Source organism: Phaethon lepturus, unplaced genomic scaffold (assembly GCF_000687285.1).
Source record: "Phaethon lepturus isolate BGI_N335 unplaced genomic scaffold, ASM68728v1 scaffold4035, whole genome shotgun sequence".
Taxonomy (NCBI): Eukaryota; Metazoa; Chordata; class Aves; order Phaethontiformes; family Phaethontidae; genus Phaethon; species Phaethon lepturus.
In genome coordinates this window covers 16,482-39,916 of record NW_010542524.1, presented here as the reverse complement: position 1 = coordinate 39,916, position 23,435 = coordinate 16,482, and the positions used below count along the sequence as shown (strand labels likewise).

The window sequence follows — 23,435 nt, the reverse complement described above, 5'->3', positions numbered from 1 at the left end:
TGTTTTTGAGACTTTGCTCGATCATGTATCAGTACTCCATTAATCCAAACATGAACTTAAGTTGTTTAGGGATGCTTTTCCATTTGAATTTCAAATAAAGCTGTTGTCTTAATCTTTCTTGAAGACATGCAGTCGTATGCAATCACAGTGTATTGTCTACAACGCTCAATACAACTATTTTTGTGAAGCTCCAAATGCTGTAAGCTAACAAAGATCATGAGGTTAGAAAAGAACTTCCAGCATAAACGCTAATGAAGCAGCTGTAATTATGCAGCCTATTTCATTTTAAAGGTAGCAGAAATGTCTCCCTTTTCAGGTTTCAAATACTAATAAGCCTTATCAGCTTCATCTTCTTGAGCTAAACACTTAAAAATGGCACTTCAAAGGATCTACTACTCTAATTATGAATTTATCATTGTTCTCTAATTCATATAAGGTTATTTCATTCCTCCCTACATAATCAGCAGAATTAGTTTGGTGAACCTGCTCAAGACTAAGCAGATCTACTTCAGATGTCAAAGGAGATGTCCTACATACAATGCATACAATGTTTTAAAGAACAACATGTTAACTCAGTATTGATTATTTGCAGGGAAAACAAATCCACTGCAGTACAGAGACTGCACCATTTATCTAAACTGCTGTTTCATAGATTCTGTAATTGTACCATCAGAGAGTGTGTTTTCACTATATGAATTAGTAATGCAAGTGCTCACTTCCCTACTAATAATCTGAAATTCTAGTTATCCTCTTCAAAGCAAGCATTGTAACTTATTCCGAAGCAGCGTAAAACCACTGTTTTAACTTCTGGTCATAAAAATTCTAGCAAATGCTTTGACACCTCTTAGCATGCTTAATGTTTATTGGCACCAGAAAAATAAGCAAATTCACATTAGCCTCCAACTTCAAAATCTATTACAGCTTTCTTAGTTGTATCCAATTCTCCAGCTTTCAAATTCAATGGTAAGATTCCCACAAAGCCTCAGAAATAGGTCTCTAAAATTGTACCCTGTGTACTTGTAAAAAGAGTCTTGTATTCGTTAATGAGCTTTGACATCCTGCCAATTATAGGCCTAACAAAATATCTTACTGTATGTATATATACACACTAGCATAAGCTTTAGAAATCAATGACTATAAAAAATAATTTTTCATCTTTTGCAAAGACAAGCCTTTGACCTGTTTACACAGTTACTCCTCAAAATTTTGTTCATAAGTTAGTTTCAGTGCAATGACTTCTTTTAAGTACGTAGTTACAAGAAGGCTCATAAAAATGCTAAGAGGTATTAATTTTTGTGCAGAAAAACCTAAAATAAAGCTTTGATTCTGCTGTAACTCATTTTAATTGGTATTTACTATACAGAAGCATTAAGTTTACCATGGATAGTATCTAGACTGGAATAATTGACCTAATCTGTCAAGTAAATGCCCCCAAAGATTTTATTATCATATTTATTATCAGTCTTAGAAAAACTTTTTATATCAGAAAGCCAAGACAGCCACTTCTTATTTTTAAACAATTTTGAATGGCAACTTTAATTTAGTCTTTTTTACCTCTGACATAGACCAATAGAGCACTCTGCATTAAAAGTCAAATCTTAAACAGTAGTACAGCATTGGGAAAAAAAAAAAAGCAGCTCAAATACATTTTCCCCAGATTCAATATTTTCATTTGTCAAGTCACAATATAAAAACCTTCCAAAAAAAAGTTTCAAAAAGTTTATTCCTCCTCCTGTGTAAGTATAAACAATCTGAAAGTGATCAGCCAATGAAATGAACTGTAGGTACACATTTAGTTTTCAGTGGTTACTACACATACCACTCCCTCCGAGATATTACCGAGCCATCTATGTGAGAAACAAAGTCTTCTTCATTGTCATCGTAACATTCACCACCCATATACTTCATTCCCAGTGTTCCACTTCCATAGTAATCCATTGGTCTTTCGTAACGTTCCTGGTACCTGTTAATATTGTCTATATTGTTCCACTCTGGTTTTTCAGGGTCTTCTAAATAATCTTTAGATATTAAGCTGTTCATTGGATGCTTTATTTCTTTTTTTATACTGTCAGGATAAGAATCCACATCATCTGACTGAAGAACATCTATTTGAGACTCTTTTTGCATATCTGATGGTGGAATGTAGTTCTTAGCAAAGTAGTCACCACGGAACGTCCGTCTTCTCCTATAGCAGATAATTCCAACCAGAACACTGACAAGTATGAGGAAGAGAGCCCCACCCACCGCACTACCGATGACAGTACCCCAAGAGTCTTCCTGCATTGCTGGCAAGGTTGAAGTTGGGAAATTTATTATTCTAGGTTCTGTTGCTAAACCTGTGATGCCATCAGTCGAAGGATGCCAGGGAACCGTGGGCAGTCGAGTGGTAGTAGTAGGAGGATCTAATGGAAAGAGCAAAGAAGTAGACAAGACACAGAAAAGGCACAGAATGTCAATGCAAGCTAAATCAGTTAAGGGTTTATAAGAAAGCAAAGTTGATGGGTATGTTCTACAAGAATAGTTTTTCATTCTCAGGTTCATGGTACTACAAAAAGTCTTACACTTCCCACAGGCTTTGAACTAGCTTCATTATAGGTGGTTTTGAGCTATGCTGCAGCAGGATAAGAAGTATAGCGAGAAAATAAAATAATCTTTAAGTAGATATTTTGCCCTCCTCAAAGAGATGCAGCTTTTCTGCTCAGATGTTCATTGTTCATGGTTTGTTATTTACCTCCCCCATGGAAGAATGCTGTCTATTAGGAAAAAAAATCAAGCAGTCCTCTCTTTCCAGCCAGCAGTCAGGAATACTGGACCAAGTTAATTGATTATGCCACACAGTCAATTATTCCACATTAATTTCCCATTTCAGAAATGGGTCCCGGCACCGAGTATAAGAATGAAAAACTATGAGTTGTGTGCTCAGTCAGCAGCACATGAACTACTTATTTTTAAGCTATTCTCTCCACAAACATTTGTTGCATTAATACAACTTACTCAGCTTCACCTTAGGATTAGTTAAAGAAGCATAGTTAAAAGTGGCATGTATTAATCTCAAAATAACACTTAGCTTGAGCAAGGAGCTTTCAGGATTTCAAAATAAAAAAACTGGAACATTTGTAAAAATGATTTCTATACATTTTGTTCCCTCACGCACAAACAAATTTCCATATTCATTCTTCATTATAAAATATCAACTGATTTCATGCCAGGTTATGCAAGTAAACAAGAGACTGCCAAATACCAAGCTTCTCCAGCACTCAGCTTTTTCTTTTGTTCTTTAGGTCTACTGGAGATGCACGCATCTGTATTGAAGACAAGTTTGCAAATGATGGGCAGATGACACCGAGAAAGCCTGCTGAGATTATCCCAGACAATTGCAATGTTACATGCAACTCCAGTTTCTATTTCTGTGCCAAAACTGGCTTTTTGCCTCGTCCAATGCAAGGCAATTTTAAAATCAGTAAAGCAACAAACAGTAAGCATGTTTTTACAGCTAGAATCTTTTGGAGATAATATTACATGGACAGCCAAGTAGCTCATTATGTCATGTTATTTAGTTGAATGCCCATAAGCAAGATTCATGGAACTACTACTACCATATTAGAGGCACCCTAAATTTACCACCACAAAAAGTAAAATAGGTAGAACTGGAGATTTGTCAAGCTTCCAGTTATTTGACAAATCATAACTTTTAATCTTACTATTCGAGACAGCCATACAATTCTCTTACACTAGGCAGTATTGCCACATTTGTCATGATCATTACAAATCATACTTCAGACTGCACCTCACCACTGAACACAACATTTTGAGCTTGACATAAGTGAAGTTTTACACAGATTTTCAAAGCACATAATTATATTACTTGACTATGTAGAAGTGGTGATTTGTTAGGGAGCTATACATAAATGAAATTAATTTGACAGAAGACAGGAAACTGAACAAGGAAGATGCACTACTAAAATGAACGAGAAGAATTCAGATTATGATTTTAGTAAAAACTGATTTAAAGTGAGTTTAATAATTTAATGGAGAAGTAAAGATTAAGGAATCCAAGTTTACCAGGGTTCCCCTGTCCCACAAATCGATAGGTCAAGACATTAAACTCAAAACCCGCTTCCTTGAAAAAGTTTTTTTGTTTGTTTCGGGTTTTTTTTTTGTTGTTGTTGTTGTTTTTGGTTTTTTTTAAGACACAAGATTTGTTAGCTTAAAATACGATTTCAGACAATACCAGCAGTATCTTCTTCCAGGCTATACATGCTTTGTTTTTGTTTTTTGTTTTGTTTTTGTTTTGTTTTTAAACTGGCTTTGTAATTGTTCATCTATTTCCCTCTGAAGTCTTATCCTCCACATCCACAACATAAAATACACATTCACAAGTATGCAGTATTTGCATCCTGGCAAGTTTAACCACCACGCATGTGAAATAAACAACAGTAGCAATTATACTCTATTAACAACACATCAAAGGATCTATGCAGATCAGGGAGCTGAAAGTGGCACAAATTCTGAAAAATTTTATTTTTTCGTTAAATTAATCTTGATTTCCTTTTTTGTCTCTATGCTCTGAACCCTGTTCAAATCCTTATTACATATGCCCTGTACTAATTATGAGGACAAGTCAAGACAAACAAAAAAGTTTCCTTACTATTATGTAGCTACCACCCTCACTAGCATAGGGTCAGAGACATAATTATAATAGGATAAGACACATAACTGAAGAACGCAAAAACCCATTTTCTGGTATGGAAGAGTAAACCCATCAGCTCCCTCCATACATAAAATAAGCCAAGTTTTCCTAGTTTGTTTCAAAGCTTTTAATACTTTTCTACCATGAAAAGCAAGATTTGCTCTTTACTTCAAATTAAGCTCTCGTACCTTCTCAAAGGCACTATGCTCCTTGTACAGTATGCTTAATTTTTCCTCTATTACTTATTTTCCAGATGTTTCCCATGAAAGTTGGTACCAACTTTCAACAGCTTCAGTTTGATATTTTTGTTTTTCCCTTAAATGACTATTCTTTATATAGTTTTCCCAACTCTTGCAATACACAAACAACTCATCTTGGACAGATGAGCTTCTACAATTTTTTTTAGTAGAGATACCTGACTACATGATGTGTCTCATGTCACCAAATACTGCACCTCACCTCCTCAATCCCCCTGCAGTACATACTTGTTCCAATGTCCAGGATCCATCTTGGCTTCCGTGGGAATTCAAAGCCAACAAGAAGCCAAGTGTCAGAATGATGAGTGGGCAAAGAGATGGATGGACGGATCATGCTCAGAACCAGGCCATTAGCTTAAAAAAAACTTAGGTTAAGTCTCATTTTGGTATCAACAAGCACACTGTTATTACAATCAAGTAAAGAACACTGTATTTTTAAACTGCAAGCTGTTTTGTCTCTAGCCCACTATGAAGTATATCAGGGTAAGGTGACCAGCTCTATAACAAGGAAGAAATAAGTTTCCTACTGGCACACATCCCCTTGGGCTAAGATTCATCAGTTAGGCATTACAGAAGCGAAGTTTTGGAAGGGATGGTGCCTTGGCTAGTTGTGTATTAATATGATGAAAGTCTGTCTAATTTCAAAAGCCATGATAAAGTCTAGTTCTCCTCATTTAAAAAAACAAACCCCACACGATTCAAGAACCACACTTTGACTCCCACACCTCTTTCTTTGCCCTCTACAAGACAGGGACCTGTTATCAATTACTTACAATGCAGAAGTGAGTTGGCTTTGCACAAATTTTAAGATCTGTCTCTCTGCAGTTCTCATTTTACTGAGTTAAAGTGCCTGCCCATATATTTGTTACATGTATGTTTCTACAGACGTGTTTATCTCTGTTTCTTAACCTGCTGTTATTGATAAATTTCCTTTAGATGCCAAATATCTAAAAGTTTAAGTACTTGATATGTCTATGTAGCTGCACATTATAAAAGCAGCCCTTTCTTTCAACTGCTGAAAAGCTTATGTTGCAACTCCTTTACCAGAGCAGGGAAAGCAGCCTTTCCATGAAAGAAGGCTTTCTGAATATCTGAGAATAAATGATTTTGAAGCATATCATTGTTTCTCCAACCATTCCCTGTCTAAAGTTAAGTAGCAGGCAAGGACAGTGTGTAACCCTGTCTCCATGAAGTGTCTTGAGTATATAGGTTCCACATTGGAGTTAAACATTTTTCTTAGGATTATCTTCAGTTTGCTCCCCCTCATTTTGGCAGCATCATAGATATAAAGATTGAAATCAGCCTGAAGCAACCGGCAATTTCTTTCAGCGTCAATCATCCATTTTCAAAGTTCAGTGTACGTCTGCAGTTTCTAGCTGTGATTTCCATGCACCAAGTAGAACATTTTCACATTTCTTGGGGACACCAGAGTACAACTGTTATCATTAACATAACCTCAAGCTTGCAAGGAATATTCAGGAACAACATTGAAAGTTCAAAGCCTACTATACCAGGCAGCATCCAAATTAGCAGTTAGGTTATCCTGAGACCCACTTCTCTATACAGAAGAAAAGCAGTTTATCAATATCTCTTCCAGTATATATTTTAGAAAATACAAGACTGCCTGTATTCACAGTGATCTCAGAAGAAGAGGTCTATACATGAAGAAACAAAACCAAAAAATATGAATAGCCTCTGCTATGTTAACCCTGACAATATTGACTCTGCTAGAAGGTGACTGTACTTACAAGTCACATCTTCCTAGAATTGCTAGGATGGCTGCCTAACAAAGGCTGGCTTTATTTTTAAAGAAAAAGTAGTCTCTTCCAAAGGCAGTCATTCGAACAGACGACAAAGGAAGCAAATATATTCCCATCTGGATGTCAGTCTCACAGGTCACCTCTCTTGCAAATGGAGAAGGGGGAAGCCTCAGTAAACAGTATGAAGATGAGGGAAGAAGAAAATAAAAGTTCAATTCCTCATTAAAAAAAGTTCAGTTAATCTCTATTACAAGATGAAGTGCTTTACATAATCAAGCTGAGAGCGTGTTTTGGAAAACCTGTTGCTGTAGGACTGTCAGGAGCTTCAACAACACTTGATCAGCTCTGAACTCAATGAGGAGCATGACTTGCTTTTGCTGGACAACTACACAAACGAAGTTTAACTTCACATCACTGAACAAGTAGGAAATAGCTAAGATAGCTGTGCCTTAAAACTAGTATTAAAAAAATGTCGAGTTTCAAAGACCATTTTAGTATTTCCCTATCCATATAAAGCTGAATCATCTCCTGTAACTAAAAGCTGCTGAATCTATCACTTAGTCCCTGACAACTACTTCTCCTATATTTCTCTATTACACTTCAAGAATATTAACATAGAGGTTAGAAGCACAACAGAAGTTATTAAAAATACAGCTTTATTTTTTAACAATGCATATTAGGACCAAAAGCATTTTTTGCTCAGCTTACATTCCAATCCTACAACACATTTCAACTTAATAGTTACTTTTCCAAGCAGTTAAAAAGCTTTACAACCACCAGCATTGTGACTGTTCAGAAACATTAACTTCATAAATCCTCTTTGACGCCTTCATAACTGAAATTTGAAAAATAGTGTGATCATATAGCTTTGAATCTTGCAGACAAAACTCCATGTTTTTATCAAGTTTTATACAGCAGAAAATAACTAACACAGAAAAATAAGCTAATTAAATGACTGCTCTCCAGTACAGCACTGCCATGTTCACCATTACTAGATAATATCTGCTCAATCAAATAAAAAATTAAGGTGGTAAGCAGTTTGACTTAAAGTTTACTACTTCAGTCATATCTTCTGTACTCCTGACGTGAACCTCTATGTTCCTGCTGTAGATAAACCTGAGTGGTTAAGATGGATGTTTTTGCTATTTCATAGGCATTTACCCACCCTGCGTCATTTTAAGGGCATGTTAGTTATTTAACAAGCCAGTCACACCGCAAAGCTATTCTTTGTTACAATAACATGTTCATAATATTAATTTCTGAAAACAATACAGGTGCTGTATTTTGATTGCCTTCTCCCTCTCATTTTAATGAAGTCTCCCATATACTAAAAGTTAATATACAGTGCTTTTAATTAGTTTGGTATAATCTTCTCTAAGGTATCTAGAGCAGAGCACTGGATGCTTGTCTCAAGTGTTGAACTGAAGTGTAAGACTTGCCTGAACATTATAGTGATACAGCACCAGGTTTATTCCAAGTTGCCTACAAATCACCTGTGTTTTCTTAGATGTTGGTAAGGCTACACACTCCAAGATTAACATGAAGTTTTTAAGAACTGAAATTAATTTACTGTCAACTGAAGTATTTGTTTTTAGTGGTGCACCTAACTTGTAGAACCATGACTCTGTATCATCTCTAGCTAGCTGAGGTTGGGTTTTGGCACTCCCTGAAAACAGCTAAGTTATGCTATTTGCAGTGAAGTTACTGCAGCAAACGTATCCATCAGTCCACACCAAAGACCAATTTCTGCAACTTAACTGCCTTTGCAGTAAACTAACTTATGTTGCATTTGCCATAGGCTAGAAAATACGCCGTTCACCACAGCTCAACTAGTAGGTATTTCCATTTAGCTTTTTTTTTTTTTTTTGGAAGAAGTCATTTATTGTAGGGAATATCGTATAAGATTTCCTACTTAGCCCATCTTAGTCTGTTAGTCACAAACATAATTCAAATGAAAGCCTTATATTTTCACACATGACAGTCACGGTAAAAAGCATGAGTTCTACTTACAGTGGACCACAGTCACACAACTGACAACTTGAGAAGTGATGGACTTGAAAAAACTTGCCCCCTCCTTGCAGTTAGAATAGGGCTGAGAAGAGAGCTACACTCAGAAAACAATACAGTTTAAATGTATTTGAATGTTACATACCAGGAGAATATTTTACCCTATCTAACAATGATATCCTAATTTTTTTTACTTGGTATTTCTTACAATGTCACAGTCTTCATAATTGTTTTGACACTGTTACACAGCCATGAGTTCTCCATAAAGGAAGCATTAGAACCAAGCACCCAAAAGTCAGCTCACAGAAGTGACTTTTTTTTAATTTGCAGCACTTAAATTATATAAAACTCTAGCTATTAAAAGACTGTTAAGTCATTAACAAATAATTCCACTGTCTCAAACTATTTTGAAGTCTCCAGCTAACTAGCTCATTAAGTAGTCAGTTAATTAGAACTTACTAGTTTTCCACCATGGCCTGCAGTACAGTTATGCCAGTCTGAAACACCATCCTTTGCTCTAAACATGCAGACAACTATCAATTATGAATTGAGACAGATGCAGCTTCAAACATCCTGTATCTTCAATTTTTGTCTTAAGTTTCCATTCTCATCTCAATCCTCGAGTGCTCACATCTAGTTTTAAGTTCTTATGAAGAAGTTACCATCCTGTAACTGGCCAACATGCACTCTTACAGTTAAATACACTGTGGAACAAATATGTCCAAAACTTACTGAAGAGCAGCAACATCATGCAACAGAATGAAGTTTTAATTCTCATGTCTGTATTATTTTCCTTCAAGCACTTCCTTATCAAGCTAGTTAGCTAATTTAGCTAGTCTAGTATGGGAATCTGGAGAGCTTTTTCACACTTGTGCAGCACTATTCACATATACCCCAAGTTAATCTGTTCTTTCACCAAGAAGGTGTCATAGTAAAACATTAACTACATTGTGTTAATACATATGAGGATGTTTTCCAACAGCAGCAATACTTAAGACACACAAATTTGCCATATTATACTAAGTACATCAGCAAGAGTGCTGCATGAGAAACTTTAAGATTACTGGTATCTGTATTCCGAGAAAAGGAGAAAACCAGTAACTCAAGTACAATGCACACATTCAGAATGTAACACTGACTTCCTTAAGGCAGAGCATCTTTGTCTTTATTAAATGTAGTTGTTCTTTAATAACATCTGTTTTTTTCAATTTATTACAGACAAGGTACTGTTTATTGCAGTCCATATGTCTTGCCAAAACACCAGTTAACACTGGAAAAAGTTCACCTACCAAGAGGAAGTAATAATCTCAGAAGCAGTATGGCAACAGAATCACAGAATTACAGAATCATTAAGGTTGGAAAAGACCTTTAAGATCAAGTCCAACCATCAACCACTACGTCAACCTTATGAGCTTCCATTTTATGCTGCTGTTATTGAAGAACAAGTTTAATCAAGTTTTACTGTAGCTCTCAAATTGTACTTTCAATAGTTTTTCACACATTTAAAAGGTGTAAATGTTTTATGCATCAACTGTCTCTTCAGTTTGCTATTTCAATCATTGACCAAAAAAGGTTTCAAGTTAACATACTGTCTTTGCTGAGAAGTAAGACTTACCTAATATGTAGACAGTCTTCTGATCACTTCTCTGGCCAAGGGCATTAGTCACCTTACAGATATAAGTCCCAGTGTAGTTGTAAGTCAATGGGCTGCTGAACTGCAGAGTATTGTTGACAGATAGCAATCCTTCAGGCCACTGTCCATCCAACCTAAACCAAAACAGTTAGATTTCAACTGTTAATCTTTGACTACAGTCTAAATATAACCAGTTTAAAATCATGTTTGCAGTAGTCTAGAGTGAACTTTTCACTGTGCTCTGACATTGTCAGTGGGCTTTCACTGGATATTCTCAGTGTCCATCTGAACACTTAGTATTTAATTTCTATGCCAAGTCCTTTAAATGTCAAATATGCTGGCACTAGCAAGCTGCCCATAAATGAACACTAGTACAAGATGACATTATCTCAAAATATCAGTACTTGGAGGAGCAATCCAACTCAAGCCCTAAAAACTAACAGTCAAACTAAGATGCTCTTCTAGTGCTGTCAGGATTATCTGTTCTTTTGCATCCAGTTGAGCTATCACAATAAATATTTCTGTCAGTACACAATTTACAGGACATTTTGACTAGGCTTTCTGAGCAAGAGTTCAAGCAGTTCCTTCCCTCTCAACCTGCCTTCTCTAATCCCCTATCGCTTCTCCATGCAAATTACAGCACTGAAACCAAATTTGGTGCTTGGTGACACATTTGGGGAATCAACTGGTTAAAAAAGGATTGTTTCCAATCAGTTGGCTTTTCCACATGTATCATTTCCATGTGATGACATTAACAACTGTGTACCCCAACAGAGAAAGGGAAAAGGCAGACACACTGCAACTATTTTAACAGAGCAGCCAACCACCCATTAAACACCTGTGTAGTTTCATGCCATTGCATCCCATTTTGCTTTTATCTAAGTATCTATTAAAAGATATTAACTAAGTCAATATTCAAGTGTGATCACCAGGTCTCACAACATCTTGGAAGCATTTAGGAAATATGATTTTATAAGTACTTTCAAACAAAAAGTTTGAAATTTTAGAAGAGGTACTCAAATTGAAAAAACCCACAGCTAACAGTAAACATCTCCAACAAATGTAGGTTCAATACAACATTCCCAATGCTTTGCTGACAATGATTATTGCCCAGAATTGCTTCAGCCATATGAAGTTGATGAAACTGAGTAAGCATGTACTACTTAATTCATAGTACCAGAAATATTTATTTCAAAAAACATTATAAAATACTCATTTGGTTTGAAAGCTCTGTTCTAAAGTTCTCATGTGTGCAACATTTTAATACATTATTGACCATGAAAATATTACTATCCTACCAAATACAATGTCACCTTTGCTTCCGAGGGATAAAGGTTTTTTTGGTATAGTAGTTCTAGAAGCTACAGTAAGTTGAAAGCAGTAAGATAGAATGTCATTTCAATACTGCTAGTTTCCATTTCCTTAAGAAGTCAAGCTATGCTTCTTTTGTATAGATTTTTTTTCCCCCTTGAAACAGTTCATTGACCAGTACTACAGCTTCTGAGATGGGTATTGTTGTTGCTTAAACAAAGATGTACACTAGTTTATTCCAGAAAATTAAGCTTTTCTTGTAAAAATTAGTTCAGTTTAGGAAGTTTAAAAGTGACCCCTGAAGCTTTAAGTGCTTTAAATATATTTAAATATATCTATTTCTCTTGGAATTGGAAATAGAGGTTTTAATGATTAGTTCTTACACACACCTCAAAGTCAAATCAGAGAACTGAGAACGCAGTTTAGCTGAAGAAACAAGTGGTACTGCTGTTGAGAGCCTGGCATGCTTTTTTTAAACATAGGAATTTTTATGTGTTAAAATCTCTCATCACACTGAATTTGAGCTAAGCATGGGATGGAAGCTTACTGTAGCACGCAGGTAAAGCATACATTTTACAAAACCTACTTTAATGTAGCCATGCCATTCTGACTAGTTAGCTGCAATACTTACTGAGTATTTCAATGGCTGCTTTTAGGATCGAGTCAGTTATAGTAATGCTTTGTTTTCCTGTGAAACTGCCATCAAACAACACAAAACTTAACAATACAACATTTTCAAACCACATTATGAATACTAGTCCATTACGGTAAGTTATATCTACCATTGAGAAGGTAGGGAAATGGATTACAGCTTCACATGAATAAATATTCCTGTGGTTTTACCAACAGAAGCACTGTAACATAGCCACACATAATTTTACACTGTCCTTAGAAAAGTTATTTCCTTGTTTCTACAGGCAACAAATCAATTGAAAACAGCTGGTTTATTTAATTTTTTTCTTCACAGGGCAGATTTTGATTTACGCTTGCTTTTATTGTCTTCCTCTGTCTCTGGCCCAAAGTACATCCATGGCTGCAAAAGCAAAGCAGTAAACCTGAGTAGGGCCCACCGAATCCATATATTAATGAAATGAAGTTATTATGGAAGATCCCCCCCGCCGAGATATGTCCAAGGCCTCATTGCCTCATTTCTATCACTATGCAAAACAACGCATTTATCTGTCTTGGCAACTACTCGAGCACTTTTGAAAAAGATAACAAATTCTATAATTCAGTAAGCAGTATTTGCCATCTCAGCTGTAGTTCCCAGATTTTAAAAAGCAGATACATAAAAGTCTGTTCAAGTGTTCACAATCTACTTCAAGTAATAATAAAACAGAACTGATGAAGTAAGTTGGATCCGTACTACATTTATTGGTCTTTGCTCTACATACTGCAACATACACAGTTTAGTCTACTTCATTAAGTAACTACCAAAAATTTTATCCTGAGTAGTGACAAACTGTTGAAGCTTGTAAATTCACTAAGATATTCACTCACTCGTATTCATGCATACACACATCTTTTATCCTCCTTTTAAAAGGCCGGATAATACCATTACAACCCAATACAAGTCACATACTCCTTGTTTTTCAAACAGGTGTTCACTGTAAGCTAAGAGTTTATACCACTTCAACCATGTGGCAAGCCCCTTTTTATAAATATTTACCTGGTCCACATAAATTCCATAGGTAATGGATTTGCATCAGCATTACATCTGAGCTGAACGTTCTCTCTTCCAATGAACCAGTTTCCATCATAGCCAGTTACTGAAACTTCTGGGGCATCTGACAAAAAAAGATTTAACCTATCAATCACAATAGTTTCTTTAAACACAAACTGTGTGTAACGGTCAGCTCAGTGGAGCAGAAGGATTATTTGGGGGGTGGGGGGGTGTTTGGTTTGTGTTTTTTGTTGTTTTTTGTTTGTTTTTAAATTTAGAAAACAACAACAACAACATACACCAAGAACACCAATACAGTTCCAAGCTACAGCACAATACGCAGCAGTGGACTAGATCAGGAACAAAGTTGTTTTACTCAGTGCAATCGTCCCATCGTGTGCTTTCAGCAAACTTACAGCACACTGGGAAAGTGAAAGGACTTAGGAAGAAAAGAATCAGTTGAATGCTTTTTTTGGAAGTGAGGAATGGTAATTTAGAGCTATTTCTCACTAACAAGATGCGGCAAAAGATCAGAAACAGCCATTTGAGCAGCCAGGTAATTAGGAAATCATCAAAAAGTTCACAGATGCCAGTTAAAAAGGTTAACAGTTTTCCACTGGCATGATAATGTAGAATTATGTTGTTATGGCTCTAAAAAGCCAGGAGACCACTTTAGATAAAGCAGAGACCTAGCTGAAATACTCAGAACCCAGAGTACAGAAGAACCAGTATGATTTGGTATAAGCTTCTACAACGGAGATGGAGGAGTCGCTGCAAAAACTATAAGCTTAAGGGAAGACTGAAGGAAGACTAGCAAAGCGACATGAAATCTCTGCTTCTCACTTGCTGCTGTGTTGCTTACTATAACTTTGTTAGAAGTTATGAAATATGCCTTAGCACTAATTTCAGATAAAAATAAGACCAATTTGCCCCCTTATTTCACTTGAAATACTGAACTTCATTCTCTTATTCGCCGTTTGAAACAATAACGGGACAAATAATCTTCACTTCCACTTCTGTATCAATGGCACTTCCATCTAGAACTTCATTTCAACATGGACAAAATAAACCAGTACTAATCACTATTTTATGCCCAAATAAGTGGTTCTTTACTATACAGAAAAACAAACCCACAAGAGATACTAGATCAAACCAAAATAGCAAAAGTTAACTTTTTCCAGCCACTACATTTCTTCTAATGGAATTGACAGCCTTCTGTGACTTCGGAACTTTAAAGCAGCGCACAGCTGAGACAGGATACCACAGGGAGAACTTGAAAATAGCTCATTTTGGTCATATATGCATTATCAAACAAAAAATGGATCACATGCCTAAAGCTTATTTATCTTAACTGGTTTTAGCTAAGCAGCATTGTAAGCCATCTCACTTTGTAGTCATGTGTTTTAAAGCCACAAATTTGTTCAACAAGCCTGATAGAGGTTTGAACTACATGAGCAACCTGAAGCTGAATTACAAATGTTAGGAATGGTTGTATTATGTTCTTGTTCTCTCATGCAAATTACAGTGGAAAAAGCTGAGTAAGCAATTTGAAAATAACTTACTAACCCCCATAAGACGTATTTTCAACTTATCTCAATGCTGAATCTTCATTAGAACTCTTTAAAGCTGCTGAAATTGTAATGCACTACAAACAGTTTACAGATCAAGTGAGCTTGTTACTTCATAATCTCTCATGTTAAATATAAACACGGGTAATAATGTTTACACATGAGCCAATATTCAAAACAAACATTAGAAAAATAACACTATTCTACTTTGTGACTAGATTTTTATCTTTTAATAGAGACCCTTGGTTTTTACGCCTGCCTGACCTACCTCTTATTACACGCTTTTCTATATAGTTTTAATACCCTTTCTCTCCTGAAACAGTAAGTGCTCATCTCCTTCCTGTGGAAAGCATACATCAATAAAGAGAGTGGTTATAAGATACATACCAGGCAGTAACTACCTTACAGAATACTTACACTGTATGTCCAACACATGAGGGTATCTTATCTCCTTTTCCAAGGCAGGGTGCCTCACAATACAAGTTATACGTCTTCCTCTTGCAAACCGTGTAGGAACAATCATATACTGACTTACAACTGTCACCGTTTCATTTGGAAACAAAGTAGAGCTGGATTCCATTTCACCAAGACCTCCTTCCCAGTCAATCTCTGCAGCAGGTTTTCCAGTGGCTGCAGTACAAGTGGCTGCTATTGTCCGATTTGCACCATCTATTAGAGGGCTTGGTCCTTTTGTTAAGCTTACAACAGGTTCAACTAGGAAAGGGGGGAAAAGAAAAGGTAAATTTAAACAAAGAATCCACATCTTTGAAACCTTTACTATGTAAAGGTGTTAGACAAGTTCTAATCCATTTGCAAAAGCCCATGGCTAATAGATATCCTAGAAATAAGATCACGTCCCATCAGAGATGATAGCTCTACAAAGCTCTGGCCTGCTGATACAGCTTTATCCACACTCTAATGAGTGGACAAAGTTGAATCTTGTTCATTCACTACATTTAATGCATTGACAGGGAATTCCAAAGTGGCTGGGTTCAAAACGCCAACTGCTCCAGTTGCAGTGTCTGACAAACAGCTTAAGATATTAGGCTGAAACTATACTGTGATTTTTCAAAGAGGCTTGGATTCTGCTGCACTTTCAAGCACTATACTTAAATCAAGTATTAATCTATACTGTCAGTTTGTGTCATTTCAAAGTTACTTCATTCAGTGTCTTAACACCCAACATTAAGTGTTTAAGCTTCTGTTGAACAGTACAATACAGATTGATTCCATGTTGGAAAGAACAGTTAACATGTAAAAAGTGGTTTTATTTTATATACACATACATTATATGAATATCTAATATGTACACAAATATGCATAATATACATACATTTTCTATAAAATTTGTGTATGTTTCTATATACAAATGAATTGTTTCTCTACATAAGTAACACTCTGTGTATATATATAGAGATGGCCATCATCTATGTAAGTAAAAAATTTGAACTCAATACTAAGTCCAAGACTAAGGAAATCCACAAGCAGAAGGATCTGACCTCCTTGTGATCCCATTATTCACCCCAAAATTTTACAGGCTTAGAGAACACACTTCCTTCTAAAAGGAAGCTGAGTTCCTAATGTTCAAGTCTACTGTTGAGGACCGCAGACTGCAAAGCTTTTAAGAAGATTTCCTTCTTATTTCAGAAGTCTGTTTCAGCCCTGTACAAGCCATCCGCCAATTGCAGCCTAAGTCAGAAATACCATCTGGTGCTTCAGATACAAACCAAGGTTTTGTTTTCTAAGATGGCCTGTTTCTATCAATCATCAATACTAGAAAATACACCTTGCCCAGTAGCATACTAGCCTATTACATAATCCTTGTCTTTTGGTCTAGTGAGGTTATCAGAGTCCTCTGAAGTGAAGTCATCACTACACACCGTAATGCTTCAGAATCCACCTCAGTGGACTAGCCGTCACTGATCACAAAGCAGAGACAACTCTTAAAACTTCTGTGCCTTTCAGTATCCTATAACGAGAAGTTTAGTTCACAGAGTCCACAATACCTGGCAAGATAATTCTTCTGTCAAGGGATAACTGGGTAACAAATATTTTCAGCTTGAGTGAATTCACTGCCAGAATCAGTTTTTTTACAATTTTTCCTGCTCAGTGTCTGAAGTGGTTTATTATTTGTTCAGTTATGCTGAAAGGAAAGGCAACACCTAAATGGATAACCCTATAAAGATGTGTTTTCTGTTCTAAGCTTAAACTCCATCAAGTGCTTAAAGACTATACCTCATGCCCAAATTAAAGGTTGTTTGTTTCAGCAAGTATTTAGAGTGCTTTATTTTGAACTTTGTTTCTCTGAATGCCTGCCCCCAGCGACTTATTACTGACCCTACTGTACAAAAAACAAAAAAGCAGCAAGAGTTTTCCTCCAAGTCCTATATTAACTCTTCCAGATCTGAATCATCTCTAACAGAGCTTCTTTCAAAATTTGATTCCCTGTTCTCCAACACTAACAACTAAAGCTTTCTGCAATAAGCTTGGATATTTGCACTAATGTACCTGTGAAACGTCCTATAATATGAAAAAAGCCTTTAAAACATAGTGGAGACCTTGACATTATATAGCTTTTATTTGACCACAGTTTGGTTTTCCTGATTTAACATAAACATAACTGCCTTGTTATGCCCAAATCACTAGTAGTAACCTTTTCAATAGCTTCTGTCGTATTGCTGAAATGCAGAAGTAAACCCCCAAATTTACATTTAGTGTCTTACAAGCATGAAGATGCAAATTTTTGCTGTATCCTCTCCCTTCACCCAAGATCTCAGTGAAATCAGTTAAATTAGCAGGTATCATTAGGTTTTCATGCCAGAACTTACAGATCCAAATAATTTCAGCTGGAAATGATGTTTCATAATCTACTCCTTTGAGTTTCTCAAAAATGAGTACTTAACTCCAGAATTCTTCCTCCACCCCTTTGTGAAATGATACATAAGTCAAGAAGAAGTCTTAACTAAGGTAGCAGAGATCTCCAGACCCAAAGCAAACTACTCAGTATACTGCTTCACATACCGTGCTTTTAGGAAAAGTAAGTCTTCAAGTATGTAGTAGCAGCCAGAGAACAGGATATAGACTGGTTTGAAAAGCCTGGTTTCTCCTAAAATTACAATTACTAGGAAAAAAGCATACTTGGCTCTTTCAAGTGATACCTGAAATTTGTGAGATTGGCCAGTTTTGGTTCACTGTGTAATTCCTGGTTTTGCACTTGTCAGAAAGACACAAAGCTGAACTATTCAAAACTATTCAATTTCATAAAATATAATTATTGCCAGACCAGTGTGTTTTAGTGCCTTAGGGTTTTTTTCATACTCCACAAATGGTTAGGCTCCTACTGCCACATCTTCTCCCAAGTCATGATTCTTGGACCACATGCTATTGAAAAGGTTACTACTAGTGATTTGAGCACTACAAGATAAACAAATAGCCACATACTAAAAAGTAGAAAGCAGTTGTTATCACACACTGCTATAGTCTATCCTTCAGGATTACTTCGTCCCAGCAACTGAAGAAAAAAAACAGCAGAAACCCAGCTACTCATTCTACAGCCCTTCTAGCTGTTTCACTCATAGGTTAAGATAAATATCTTCTGAATGAATCCCTAATTACAAAGGACCATTGGCATCTTGTCTCTCACAATGGGAAACAGTTTTACTGGTTTTCAACTTGGAAAAACGATTACTCAGTCTATGATGTTTCGAAGAGGTTTTCTTTGGGTTTTTGGCTGGCCTTTTTTTTTTTTTTTGAAGTGTACCTTTTAAATACAGACTCTTTCTTGTAGCAGTCATCTTTTGTCCCAGGACCATTTAGTGTGCCACATGAATCACACTGAAGCGTGCCCTATAGACTTCCATTGTTCACAGTGGTGGTCATGGTGGGGGACACATGAAGGAGGTTGGGAGAGCATTAGAAAAGCTACTTTACCAATTCAGTAGGAACAGTATGCACTATTCAGGTCAAGTGAAAAAGACAGTGAAGACAACACTTAATTTGTGTAAGGAAGCCACAAAATCCCAGAGATTCAAAAGCAGAAGGGACCTCCTTCCACAATTTAAGAATTTAAAGGCAGTGTCTGTTTCTCCCATTCCCTTTAAATAACCAACAGAGTAGACAGACTAACTGAACGGACAGAGGTTATCAAAAGGTCAGTGTGCATGGATCATCTCCTTTATGTATCTTAAGAGAACAATAGTCACGCAAATCCAAATCAGTATTGCAGCATGAATTATATCTGAGTTACAAGAAATAGCGGTTGAAGTATGGAAGCTAGATGTGCAGTAGTTTAGGAAAACTCAACTAATTTGCACATCTGTGCTAGCGCTTTTACTGATTCATGATTACCTAATTTAACCCTACTTAACTTAGCTTGACCTTACGTTCACATACACAATCAGATATCTCATTCCTCAAGTCCTTACACTTTTTTATAGAAAAATCACATAATAAAGAACCCAGGGAAAAAAAAAAAAACCACCACCTTAAACGTATTGCATTAAGTTTCCAGGCCTCAAAATTTCTTCTTGGTTTAAATACTTTAAAAGCCTTTTTCAACTGCTAATATTAGCTTTAGAACTAATTTTCTTCTGCCACTGTGGAGGTCTGGACAAAATTGCCATGATTACTACACAAACAGTATTATTTCCACTTACCATTAAATTCACTAATTCCTTGGCAACAGCATGACACTGGGAATTGTCAGCCCCTTATTCATCACAACTGACATTCATCTGAGGAACTTCTTCCCAAAACACTGTTTCTTCTTTTTGTTTGCTGCCCCTTCAAGACCAGGAGCCTTACATTTCTATGTAACTTATCCTGCCACTAGCTAATCATTTATTAGTGACTTCAGGGGTTTTTTTGTTCTGTTGTTTGGGGTTTTGGTTGGGGTTTTTGGGTTTTTTGTTTGTTTTTTTAAGACCAGCCAGTTCACTTATGTTTTCATCTGATATTTTTTCTTGGCCTCGAGTATTGTGTGGCAGTTAAGAAGGCAGCATACATCTCATCAGCTAGCACTTTTCAAACACCATTACTTTCTCAGAACTGTCTGAGAGGATCCATTTTCCACACTGACATGCATCTTCCTCTAATTCTGTATTGTAAGAATTTCTACCTTATTGTGTCTGGGATATTTTTACAGTGACAGACCTACATCTGCCTTTGCCATTCCTATCTGTGCAGCTCATACTCCTCACTTGTAGCATTGCTAAGAGCTAGCCTGCAGGAGAACAAGGTCTACTAAATCAATACCCATGCTGAGAAATCTAGCTTAGCAAGAGTGTAGGAGCCAAACCAAACCAAGTATTTCGAATAGTGATGTACAGTGTTCAAACCAGTAACAAAGTTAAGTTAGCTCTGCAAGCTACCCTGTCACACACCATCTCTTCTACTTTCAGACACCATTTTGGCCAGTTTAGTCAACATCTTGACGAAGAAACAGCTTAACATGCAATTCTTAGCTTTTTTTTGCCCTAGTTTAACAAGGTAAGTTGGAAGACCAAGGTTTTAAGATAAGATCAAAACACCTGTTTGACTCAAAAAGCATTTTCATATTTTCATTGTCTTTTTTTTTTTACAGTGCATTCCATTAAGACAACCTGAAGCGCTAAGTGAAGCTAACTGGGAGTGAGCAATGTCATTAAATGTACTAAGTCTGTTAAGCGTAAGTAGCGTAAGGCAGAGGTTTTAAACATGGTCTCAAGTGATCAGCGTACTGCAGCAAATACAGGACATTTTACCCTACAGTTATTTTTTCTTCTATTTCCCTTCAGTGCCTCTGCCTCACCATGTACAAGCATCTACTACACGATCAAGTTAAAATACACTCACTACACATAGGAAGGACACATTCTTTGCTAAATAGGAATTGACATGGAGTAGGGTAGAAGGCAATTTTGCTTGGACTATAAACAGTTTCAGCCCCAGGACATGAACTTTTCTCTCCTCACTTAAGGGAGAAATTTTTACAACAGTGGCAGAATGCAGTCAGAATAAAACTGATTTTTAGTCACATGACATTTTACATTTTGATTGGACCTCTTCCATGCCTTAAGACTGAGCTTGGGACTGCTAAGCCCAGGCCAGGAAAGCTCAAAAATTATTCCGTTACATGCATATTGTGAAAATCATTACTTCTCCAGTACTTTTACTGTTTAAGGCTACATGTCAGTGTAACAAAAGGTTTTCAGAAAGGCCAGAAAATGCTCTGCTGAGGCCACAGAAGATAGATTTAAGTCCAACAGAAGGTTGGTTACCCACCTGTACGTGCAAGCCAAGCAGCTACTAACTAGGATGGAAAAGCATCTTTGCAAGTAGCAGTTGGGTATGGCAATTCAGAGGTTGACAACAAGTTACAGAGGCTTAGAACTATCAGCAACCATTTACATCATCAACTATTAAGAAACACTATGATCAGGACCATTGTATGCCTGACAAATACTTCTTTACCTAATCCAACCGCAAATTTTGATAATATGTATCTTATCAAGTTATGGTCTTTCTACATTTTCAAATGCAGAATCACAAACACACAAGCCACACTTGCTTTCCAAGTTTCTCCTCACGTTCTCCATAAAACTAAAACGTAAATGGCAAAACGGACACAACTACTAAATCCTAGCAGTAGAGACTGATCAGAAGATATGAAGAAGAACCTCCCACGATATGTTGATAAAGTAGAATAGCTGAAACCTGAAGTCAAAAGATTGCAACAATAGCCACAGCAATAGTCACTTACAGTACAGAAAGAAGACAGGTTGAAAAGAGAGCCATAAGACTACATGCTCTGTATATCACATGTAATTTCTTTGGTCAAATTACCTGTTTCAAATTGGATTAAGCCACTTGCTTTGATGTGTTTATTTTGCCCCACCTTGTGGTGAAAATCAGTTTACATACTGTGCTACAGCCATTTGATTAATCTCATATAGCATTCTACTACCATGGAAAGCAGACATTGAAGACCAAGATCCTAAAAAGCACACTTGTTTGCAAAAGTAGAGTCATTGAGGACCCACTGAATGTAGAAAGTATCACTTGACTACTTGCAGTGGATACAGAAGTAACTTACTCTGTTAGAAGAAGGTATAACATAAGGAGAGGGCAAGTCAATAGGTTTTCAAGTTTCAGGATAGATTAATCCTTTTACATCATACTGCACTACCACGTAAGTCTACCTGCGATTCAGTACTAGTTCTTTTGACAGCAATACTGAACCCTCAACAAGATAGACAAAATTAGTTTCTGTGAAAAACTGAGTTTTATATAAGCTTCACATTATGACTATCCACAACCACTCAAGGGCTTAAATGGCCTCTTTTCTTCCCACAACTCCCAGTAGTAGCCTAGGAAGTTTTGTTTTACATTTATACTGTGCACAGAACAATTTACATAATCAACCCCAAGCAGTTACATCAAGTTATCATATTTGAAACATATTTGAGGGAATTTAGGCAAGGTGGTACCTAAAGTTGTGTTTGGCAGCTTCTCAGCACAGACACAGAGGTCCCTAGTATCAGCATTGCCAAGTTTAAGTTATACAGCCCTGTTCAAATGTTTCAATTAGCACAAAGCATAAATACAAACTGCTTATTTTTTTTTAACATCTGGACAATCAAAGAGCAAATTCTAAAGCAGCAAGACCCAAAAGAAGTCTCCTCAATAATGTTAGTAAGACTACCAAGACATATGTTATGAAAAATGGGCAAATACATTTTTTTGTATTGTCACTGGGTTAAAAGAGAAAATACAACGTATTAGTAAGTTTGCAGAATTTCATTAACACATTTGTGCTATCAATTTCACATCCTTTCATAAAGGAGTTGACTTACCTAGTACCGTAACAGTTGTTGACGATTGTGTATTTCCAAGTGGGAATGTAACTGCCTTGCAAATATATTCTCCTGCATCAGAAAAGCTTACATTTTTTAAGATGATTGATGCATCAGTGAGTGAGTAGTTTTTAAATGACACTCTTCCTTGGTATTCTCCCTGAACAGATATTCCATATTCAGGATGATGAACAGCAATAGTCTGTGAACTTTTACCATGTATCTTCTCCCAAGAAACTTGTGTTATCGTTTCATTTACATCAATTATGCATTTCAGTGCAACCTTCTTCCCCCAAACTGCTGTCACATGTGGATCAACAATTGGTCCAGCTAAGGCACCTAAAAACAAAGTAAACATTAGTTGGTACACAAGAAGGTTATGCCTCTAAGTCTTCACATTAAGCCTTCTTCAGTAATTACCTTGCCTTTTTTAATTCCTGCCTTCTTCTGAATAACTATATTCTAGCTGATTCACAGCAGTGTGGAAACATCACAAAAGCATGCTTTAAGCAGAAACATCAAAGCTAGGTGTAGAACAAGCATTTTTTAGAGAACACTAGCACCAATACACAACTTTCATAGAAAGTTACCTGGTAATTGTCTAACTGGTGTATCAACCTTTTGGAATTTCACTAGATATGAGCACTACATAGTTTCAGGTTTACCGTAAAAACAGTAAACACACAAGGTGCTTTAGCAATCTGATTACTGATC

At 36.5% G+C, this 23,435-nt stretch overlaps 1 protein-coding gene across 2 annotated transcripts in view; it reads right to left on the bottom strand.

Annotated features, from left to right (window-relative positions):
• PVRL3 (poliovirus receptor-related 3) overlaps nt 1–23,123 on the bottom strand; it is a 38,716-nt gene extending 15,593 nt beyond the window's left edge. Inside the window, exons 1-5 of one of the 2 annotated variants that reach the window (XM_010288044.1) lie at nt 22,722–23,123; nt 15,307–15,603; nt 13,328–13,445; nt 10,330–10,481; nt 1,504–2,402 (exon numbers count right to left, since the gene is read on the bottom strand). In XM_010288044.1, coding sequence (XP_010286346.1) covers nt 1,810–2,402; nt 10,330–10,481; nt 13,328–13,445; nt 15,307–15,603; nt 22,722–23,079 — 1,518 coding nt within the window. In that variant the 5' untranslated portion in view covers nt 23,080–23,123 and the 3' untranslated portion in view covers nt 1,504–1,809. Of the gene's footprint in view, nt 1–1,503; nt 2,403–10,329; nt 10,482–13,327; nt 13,446–15,306; nt 15,604–22,721 lie in introns of those variants that run through there. The other variant, XM_010288045.1, reaches the window with a different exon arrangement.
• Nucleotides 23,124–23,435: the final 312 nt, after the last annotated feature.